The sequence below is a fragment of the Chaetura pelagica genome, unplaced genomic scaffold (assembly GCF_000747805.2).
Source record: "Chaetura pelagica isolate M959 unplaced genomic scaffold, ChaPel_1.0 scaffold222, whole genome shotgun sequence".
Classification (NCBI taxonomy): Eukaryota; Metazoa; Chordata; class Aves; order Apodiformes; family Apodidae; genus Chaetura; species Chaetura pelagica.
The window spans coordinates 20,112-29,586 of NW_009952711.1; the positions used below are offsets into that span (position 1 = coordinate 20,112).

At 55.2% G+C, this 9,475-nt stretch overlaps 1 protein-coding gene across 1 annotated transcript in view; it reads right to left on the reverse strand.

Moving 5' to 3' along the window:
* Positions 1-8,550, reverse strand: part of SNUPN (snurportin 1) — a 9,485-nt gene extending 935 nt beyond the window's left edge. Inside the window, exons 1-6 of the mRNA XM_009994490.1 lie at positions 8,344-8,550; positions 7,506-7,610; positions 7,302-7,398; positions 6,885-6,982; positions 6,538-6,615; positions 4,940-5,020 (exon numbers count right to left, since the gene is read on the reverse strand). Coding sequence (XP_009992792.1) covers positions 4,940-5,020; positions 6,538-6,615; positions 6,885-6,982; positions 7,302-7,398; positions 7,506-7,610; positions 8,344-8,550 — 666 coding nt within the window. The remainder of the gene's footprint in view (positions 1-4,939; positions 5,021-6,537; positions 6,616-6,884; positions 6,983-7,301; positions 7,399-7,505; positions 7,611-8,343) is intronic.
* Positions 8,551-9,475: the final 925 nt, after the last annotated feature.

Genomic DNA, 9,475 nt, shown 5'->3' on the forward strand with positions numbered 1-9,475 from the left:
GGTTAGATCCTGCTGTCAGGGTGACCGTGCCTGGAGGTGATTCTCCTCCAGGCTCAGCCTGGCAAGCTCTTTAAAAGGCCATTTGCCTACGAGTAAGAGTGGCTGGGTGGGCAAAGGAGATGAGAAAAAGAGACCACCTGGGGCTGAGCTGCTCCCAGGCTGCTCCCCAAGCCCACAGCCCCTGGAATATGTAGGGCATAACACCTAGAAGGGCAGGGAGCCAACAGATCAAGGGGATTGCTGCTGCCATGCTGAGCCAAGAGCAGCATCCATCCATCCCTATTCCATGGCTAACCTCCCATCCCCACTCCATGGATCCCTAACTTCCAGCAGAGCAGGCAGAGCTTCTTGCACTACTCTGTCCATCATTTTCAGTCACTGTTAAGATCTTGCAAAAGAATCCCGGAAAAAGGGGGATTCCCTGTGCTAGGAAAACATGAAACCAGAACAGTAAACATCACAATGAGTTTGTGCAACCCTCTGGATATCTAAAGTACAAAGCTTCTCCTTCCCCCTGCCTCCTGGGAAGACTTGGGAAGATTCTGCAGCACAGCTCCTGCACATCCAGCCTATTCTTGTGGGTTCATGGCACTTGGGGAGCAACAGGGATTTGCCAGCACCCACAGGAATGTTTTGGTAAAAGCAGAATCTGGAAAGGCTTCTGCCTTCCAAACTGCTCCAAAGATCTTCCCCAAGCTGGAAAATCCAAAGGAGTTCAGCCTAGTGAAGAGTTATGTTCTTCCTTCCCCTGATTTCTCCTAAGTTGCTGCAACTCCCATATTCCTTCCAGTTCATTTAATCTGTTGGCCAGGTCTGTACCCTGAGTCGCTGCACTGACACCAGGGGCTGACACTGTCCCTCAGCGACCAACCCTGGTGAGAAACTGGCCTAGCAGGACTTCACATTTCACAGCCCAGCTTTTCAGATTTGAGGTGCTTAACATGATGGCCATTCCCTCACAGCAGGGTTCCTCAGAGGCTTTGGTTCACCCTGCCTTCATGAAAACCTGAGCCTTGTCTTCCTTGGATCTGCAAGGACAGTAGCTCTTCAGATCCACTCCACAAACCACTTCCAATTCAGCACTTGTCAACTGATCCAAAATCCACAGAATTCAGTGGGAAAAAAAAAAAAGACTTCCCACTAAATGTAGTGGATCAGGTCCTAACTCAAAGGCTACAGATCTACTCTGGAGACCCAGACCTGAAGGCACTGAGCACATCTATTGCCACCAGACACACGAGATCCTTTCAGAGGTGCTGGGTCCAGGCACAAGGAGGCCTCTATTCCACCGGGTTTGCCTCCTGCAAAGTTTCCTTCTTGATGTGCTGTGGGTGGAAGAGATTGACAAGGGATTTCTTGGGCTCCCTCTTGTGGCCCATCGCCCAGAGACCCACCTTCCTCCCTGGAAGTGGCACCTGGGTGTCCGTGGGGTTACGTTTCACCACGTTTCACTTGTCGGGATGTACCGACCAGAGAACCCTAGGGAGGCCAAACACAGCTGGGTTGCCAGGGAGAGCCTGAGCACCTCCCACCTCCCCCCTGCCGCGTTTTGCAACCCAGAAATGTTTCAGCTTTGACCACAGTGGGGCAATGCTGCTCAGGCCTTTTCCCCTGGGAGCAGTCGCCTCAGGAAGGAATGAAGCTTCCCTCAGCAAAAATGGGAATGATTGTTTCTACTCGGAGCCTGGGCAACTGAGCCAGCCAGCTGTGGGAGCCCTGAGGTGCCTGCTCAGCACTCCCCAGTCCACGTTCAGTCTGGCAAGACCCACAGAGGCTGGGACACTCTCTCTGATGTCCTGGCTCTGACAAGCAGAAGGCAGAGTCAGCCCTCACTGCCTAATTAGTGTCCCTTAAATTTAAACCTGCACTTATGTTAATCACTAACTTGGGCCAGGAGAGCACAAGAGACAGAGTCAAACTAAGGTGGCTTTTGGCTTAGCAGGACAAACAACCTCTGCAGAGGCTGTTCCTGCTCTTGGGCTGAGCCTGGACACTCCACAGCAAGGGCTGCAACCACCAGAGGAGCTTCTGGCTCCCAGATGTTGGTCACTAACACTGCTGGAATGCCATTGCCTCCTCCACCCTGCTTCAGTGCCAAGGCAGCCAGGATAACCACCAGAAGCAGCCTGAGCTGTTTCAGGAGAGCCCACAAACACCCAGAGCTGAGCTGGGTGGCACTGAGCTGCCCACCCTGCCCCTCTCTCCTGCAGGCCAGCAGACAGGCCTGGGCAGCACCACAGCACTGACTTGTAGAGCCACTGGCACAACCAAGTGTCCTGTTCAGCCCCCCTTGCTGGGGGAACAGCCACCTCAAGAGAGCCAAGAGCAGCAGGAGCTGCTAGTTCTGTACCACAGCAAAAGCAGAGCTCACACTATCCCCCCTGCAAGGTCCAGTAGCAGGAGGACAGATCACCTGAACCCCTACAGCCATCTGACCCTGGCTCCAGGACATCTCAAGCACACATCACTAACACCTGAACCCCACAGAAGCAGACCTACCACCTTCTCCTTCCTCCCCACAAGACACCAGGGTGCCTTCCACAGAGAGAAGATGCACCCACATGAACCCACTGGGGCAGCAGGCAGTGCCAGCTTTGGCCCTAAAATGGTCAGTGCTAGTCACACTGCCAGGTGGTGGTGAGCTGTGCTGCTTCTGGAGGCAGTCTGGGTGGTGGCACCAATCCCCTCCTCCTGAGGGCTCTCTCAGACAGTCATAGAATAGTTGGGGTTGGAAGGGAGCTCTGGAGATCAAGTCCAGACCCCCTGCCAGAGCAGGATCACCCAGGGCAGATCACACAGAAACATGCCCAGGCAGGCCTTGAAAGTCTCCAGAGAAGGAGACTGCACAGCCTCTCTGGGCAGCCTGTCCCAGTGTCACTCTCACAGGAAAGAAGTGTTTTCTGGTGTTTAACTTGAATCTGCTCCATTTTGCACCACTGCGCTGCCTGCAAAGCCCGGAGGACCCCAAGCTCAGAGCCCTCGGCCGCGGCCAGGCCGCAGTCACCCGCTCCGTGTTATTCCCGGGCGATCCCGGAGCTTCGTGCGTCCCGCGACCTACGCGGAGACCCACGCACCGATCGGATGCGGGCGGGAGGTGCGGGAGGTGAGGGGGCGGGAGGAGGGGCGGGAGATGGAAGTTCTGCAGGCTCACAAATTTGAACTGGAAGAGTAAGAGAAGGTTAGAAGGGACAACTGCACAGCCTAAAGCAGAACAAATCACTGCATCGAGCCCTGGGGTGGAGACAGCTAGAGGAAGGACTTTCACCAGTGTGAGATCCAGCATGAGAGAGACAGGGTGAGGGACAGGCTCAGAGGAAGTCACCAGAGGGAAGAGGAGATCCCGAGCAGGGAGCAGGTCATTGGACTGCTGGCCTTCCTGCCACAGGGTGCTGGGGGCCCAAAAGCAAGAACAGCCTCAGAAGAGAACCAGACCAGCTCCTGAAAGTCAGGTCCTGGTGGCCGCTAACTCCACGGCCCAGGTACAACCACTGGCTGATAAAGTCACAGGGAACATGACAGGTATCCTCAATTCCTTACTCCTTCCATGACAACTGATCTCTGTGACCACTACAGGACAGCCCATTCAGAACACTAACTCCTAAGCAAACCCTGGGCCTAAAGAAAATGACAGGACCAAGCTGTCCATCAGATCCCCCTAGAGCAACCACGAATGCCCTCATGAAAACCTACAGAAACCACCAGAATGATATCCCAGTTCCAAATGATCCCCTCTCCACAGCCATGTCACAAGAGCTGTGGATGGCAGAGACTCAGCACCCAGCTCCCACACACTCCTGAGACCTTTTCTCCAAGCAGCTAAGACTTCAGGAAGGACTTTTCAGGAGAGCTGAGCCCCGAGATGCTCTTTTCACCTCAACAGAAAGCACTGACTTCCAGGCAGGATGCAAAGCAGACAGATGTCTGCTCCAGGCTGCTGGCTCAGCCAAGCACATCTTTCCACCAAGTAAATGGAAGCTGAACCCCTCCCCTCCTTCAGTGGTTGTCTTCTGGATGTTCCCACAGGATGCTCTTCAAACACACTGCTCTGCTGCTGGCAGTGGAGCTGTTATCCCCACTTACTGAACTGCTCAGCTTGGCTCTGCCTCAGCACACACACTGCTCCAGGAGCCAGGCTGCCCAATCTCTTACATCCATCCCCAAAAATCACCTTCCAAGCTCCTAGGGCTAGGACCTCCATGTGGATGTCTTCAAAGTTTTATCCTTGCTCAGCAAGGACTTGGGGTGGCAAACCTGTAACCAGCCTGACAACTTCAGTGACTAGGTTAGGCAGGAGGGTGACTAGAGCTTTGCCAGCCTTTGCCCTGGCCTTGCCAGTCCACAGGAACTACACCTGGAGAAACCACACTGGATTTCCATTCTGTTTCAAGGGAAAGCTAAAAGCAGCATGGAAGTTAGCTGATAGCCTGCAGTCTGATCTCTCTCTCAGCACTTTGCCTGGGAAAAAACAACAACACCAAAGAACCCATCTACACTTGTTTGCAAAGCTCAGTGGTTCTATTTACATCCTGAACATGGAATCCTCCTCCTGAGGGCTCTCTCAGACAGTCATAGAATAGTTGGGGTTGGAAGGGAGCTCTGGAGATCAAGTCCAGACCCCCTGCCAGAGCAGGATCACCCAGGGCAGATCACACAGAAACATGCCCAGGCAGGCCTTGAAAGTCTCCAGAGAAGGAGACTGCACAGCCTCTCTGGGCAGCCTGTCCCAGGGCTCTGCCACCTTCACAGGAAAGGAGTTCTTCATGATGTTTAACTTGAACCTCACATGCTCCAGCTTGTGCCCACTGCCACTCATCCTATCACAGGGCACCACTGAAGAGAGACTGTCCCCTCCTTCCTGACACCCACCCTTCAGATATTTGTAAGCAAGAATAAGATCCCCTCTTGGGCTTCTTTAGACCAGGCAGCCCAGGTCTCTCACCTCGAAGGGGAAGTCCATGGCCAGCACCTCACACAGGCTGTCCGAGGAGCAGGGGAAGTTCTGCAGGCTCACAAATTTGAACTGGAAGAGTAAGAGAAGGTTAGAAGGGACAACTGCACAGCCTAAAGCAGAACAAATCACTGCATCGAGCCCTGGGGTGGAGACAGCTAGAGGAAGGACTTTCACCAGTGTGAGATCCAGCATGAGAGAGACAGGGTGAGGGACAGGCTCAGAGGAAGTCACCAGAGGGAAGAGGAGATCCCGAGCAGGGAGCAGGTCGTTGGACTGCTGGCCTTCCTGCCACAGGGTGCTGGGGGCCCAAAAGCAAGAACAGCCTCAGAAGAGAACCAGACCAGCTCCTGAAAGTCAGGTCCTGGTGGCCGCTAACTCCATGGCCCAGGTACAACCACTGGCTGATAAAGTCACAGGGAACATGACAGGTATCCTCAATTCCTTACTCCTTCCATGACAACTGATCTCTGTGACCACTACAGGACAGCCCATTCAGAACACTAACTCCTAAGCAAACCCTGGGCCTAAAGAAAATGACAGGACCAAGCTGTCCATCAGATCCCCCTAGAGCAACCACGAATGCCCTCATGAAAACCTACAGAAACCACCAGAATGATATCCCAGTTCCAAATGATCCCCTCTCCACAGCCATGTCACAAGAGCTGTGGATGGCAGAGACTCAGCACCCAGCTCCCACACACTCCTGAGACCTTTTCTCCAAGCAGCTAAGACTTCAGGAAGGACTTTTCAGGAGAGCTGAGCCCCGAGATGCTCTTTTCACCTCAACAGAAAGCACTGACTTCCAGGCAGGATGCAAAGCAGACAGATGTCTGCTCCAGGCTGCTGGCTCAGCCAAGCACATCTTTCCACCAAGTAAATGGAAGCTGAACCCCTCCCCTCCTTCAGTGGTTGTCTTCTGGATGTTCCCACAGGATGCTCTTCAAACACACTGCTCTGCTGCTGGCAGTGGAGCTGTTATCCCCACTTACTGAACTGCTCAGCTTGGCTCTGCCTCAGCACACACACTGCTCCAGGAGCCAGGCTGCCCAATCTCTTACATCCATCCCCAAAAATCACCTTCCAAGCTCCTAGGGCTAGGACCTCCATGTGGATGTCTTCAAAGTTTTATCCTTGCTCAGCAAGGACTTGGGGTGGCAAACCTGTAACCAGCCTGACAACTTCAGTGACTAGGTTAGGCAGGAGGGTGACTAGAGCTTTGCCAGCCTTTGCCCTGGCCTTGCCAGTCCACAGGAACTACACCTGGAGAAACCACACTGGATTTCCATTCTGTTTCAAGGGAAAGCTAAAAGCAGCATGGAAGTTAGCTGATAGCCTGCAGTCTGATCTCTCTCTCAGCACTTTGCCTGGGAAAAAACAACAACACCAAAGAACCCATCTACACTTGTTTGCAAAGCTCAGTGGTTCTATTTACATCCTGAACATGGAATCCCATTTCATCAGGAGTACACTTTGAAGCCTCATCTGGAGGGGTAGTGGAAGAAAAAAGCTTGTAAAAGAAAGTGCTGAAGCTTGCTGAACAGGAGAGCTTCCCCACATCCTCCTCCTCCCATTACAAAAGAACTTACTGGATTAATCCTGCTTTTCTCTCCCAGCCCTTCCTCTTCTTGGATCTTTGAGGAGAGCCAGAAGAACCTGAAGTCAGTCTGTGAAAGGAGGCAGAAACTCAATGACTATCCACTCCCCATCTCCTGCTGAGTGTCTCCACCCCTCTGGGAGATTCACAAGCTCAGCCTCAACCAGCCAGCATCCCCAGCTCTGCTACGTCCCTCCAAAAGATGCACCCAATTGTTCCACCAGCCCATGAGATGAAATGCCCACCCTGGAGCATGGTGGGCTGTGTCGTGTGGTGGCTACAGAGCAGCTGATGGAGCAGGAACAAAAGGGAGGGAGGGCAGAGGGGGAGATGCAGTACCTGGCAGTCATAAACAGGGTGTCCTCTCCAGCACATCACATCCAGGATGTAGTAGGTCTGCTTTGCCTCGTTGTAGATGCAGTCCAAGATGCAGTACACTGCACACAGACACAGGGAGCTCCAGACATGCTCCAGAGACCACCCAACCCAACAGCTCATCACCAGACCCAACCTCTCCTGCCTTTAAGCCTGCCCTGATGCAGGGCTGAGAGGTGCAGAGGGATCCCCTGCTCCTAACAGGAGCTGCAACCACAAAAGACCTTCAGCCTGGAGCCCAGCCAGGCTGCACAGGCAGGTTTCAGAACGTGCCACCTGGCAGACACAACCCCTGCTCAGGGCAGGCAAAAGGACCCAGGAGCTGGGGCAGCAGCAGGAAGTTCCCCTCTCTCCACCCCAAGTCCCTCCCCAGCCCTGTACCTTTCTCGCCTGCCGAGTTGTGCCGGTTCCCCCCCGGCAGCAGGGAGGGGAACCTGTTGACACAGAAGCCACTCTTGGTGTAAGCTGCTGTTGTGCCCTGCAAGGAGAGGGGGAAACAAGACAAGTGAAGCCCAACACACAGGCCAGGCTTAGGAGACGGGTCCTTCAGCAGGAGGTGAGACACCCCCCACCACTGCCACCTACCCTGGATGCCACCACCAGTGCCCTTTTTCCAACGGGACACACCACGACAACCCACTCCTGCTCCAGATCCAAGGGGACATCCACCAGCCATTCAGACAGCATCAGCTATGGAGAAATCCAGAAAAAACCCAACCTCAACAAAGCAGTCAGGCACAGCTTCCTGGAAGTTATAGAAAAGTCCCAGCAAGAAGGTGTTGACTTGGCTTCTCCTGCTACACTGGATCCTTCAGAGGCAGCTTGCACTGCAGCTTGCATTTCCCTCCTCCCTCAGACCAACCTGCACAACAGACTCTCCCCCCAGGTCTTTCTCTTGCTTCCCAGCTGCTGACTGAGCTTCAGAGCACAGCACAGGGCTCCCAGTCCTCACTTGGGCACCCTGGTCCCCACAACAGCCTCACTTGAACACTTTGTTTGTTTGTAAATACATGGCAGAGCTTAGAGAGCCCTAAATATTTGGAGTGAAGAGCTCAGAGAAGTTGACCTCTTCAGAGGTTGCCTGGCTGCAACCACCTGTGTGTCTTTTAGGACCAAGGTGGCTAAAACCCACCAGGCTGAAGGTTTCCCTTCCTTCCCAGTGTCCCAAACATGGGGAGACAATGAAACTTAAGTAACTGAATGCTGCCTCCCAAAAAACACCCAGAGAACCCATCTCCACCTGCCCTCCATTTGAGCACAGCATGTCTGAGGGGTGGGAGAACTGAGGCATGGTCCTCACTGAGCACCAACACAGCCAGGACATGTTATTCCCAGACAAGACATGTTATTCCCAGCCCCATGGCCACCCACTATGCCCAGCCTGCCCACCTCGTGGCCCTCACCCTGCCCAGCAGCTCCTCACCTGATTGGCGTAGCGCTTGGGCAGCTTCTTGCCAGCATCCACCTCCATCTCCTCTTCCTCTGCATCTTCCCCTTCCTTCTCCTCACCCTCGCTCTCTGCCCCTGTCCAGTCATCCTCTGCCAGCCTCCTGGCATGGTTCACGTAGTCCAGCCGCCTCCTGGGGTGGAGGAACCAGACTGTCTTGCCCTCTTGTGCCAGGCAGGCCATCACACCCCTCCATGCCCAAGGTCCCCACACACAGACCAGGGTCCCCTCAAGCCCCCCACAGACCCAGGGCACCCTAAGCCCCCCACAGCCCAAGGGCCCCCCAGACCCTCACACCCCTCCATGCCCAAGGTCCCCACACACAGCCCAGGGTCCCCTACAGCCCCACACACACCCAGGGCACCCTAAGTCCCCCCATGCCAGGGTCCCTTCACAGCCCAGAGCCCCCCCAGACCCTCACACTCCTCCACAACCAAGGTCCACACACACAGCCCAATGTCCCCATCAGCCCTAGAGCACCCTAAACCCTCACAAAGCCTGTGACACCCCAAGACGCTCACACCCCTCCACACCCAAGTCTCCCTTGCCCTCGTGTGCCCCCCAGGCCCTCACACCCCTACACACCCAACGTCCCCACACACAGCCCAGGGTCCCCTACAGCCCCACACACACCCAGGGCACCCTAAACCCTCAAACAGCCCATTCTCTTCACAGCCCAGAGCCCCCCCAGACCCTCACACTCCTCCACAACCAAGGTCCACACGCCAGGCCCCCCCAGACCCTCACACCCCTCCATACCCAAGGTCCCCACACACAGCCCAGGGTCCCCTCAAGCCCCCCACAGACCCAGGGCACCCTAAGCCCTCACACAGCCCGTGACACCCCAAGACCCTCACACCCCTCCACACCCAGGGCCTGCCACACAGTCCAGGGCCCCCCAGACCCTCACACCCCTCCATACCCAAGGTCCCCACACACAGCCCAGGGTCCCCTCAAGCCCCCCACAGACCCAGGGCACCCTAAGCCCTCACACAGCCCGTGACACCCCAAGACCCTCACACCCCTCCACACCCAGGGCCTGCCACACAGTCCAGGGCCCCCCAGACCCTCACACCCCTCCATACCCAAGGTCCCCACACACAGCCCA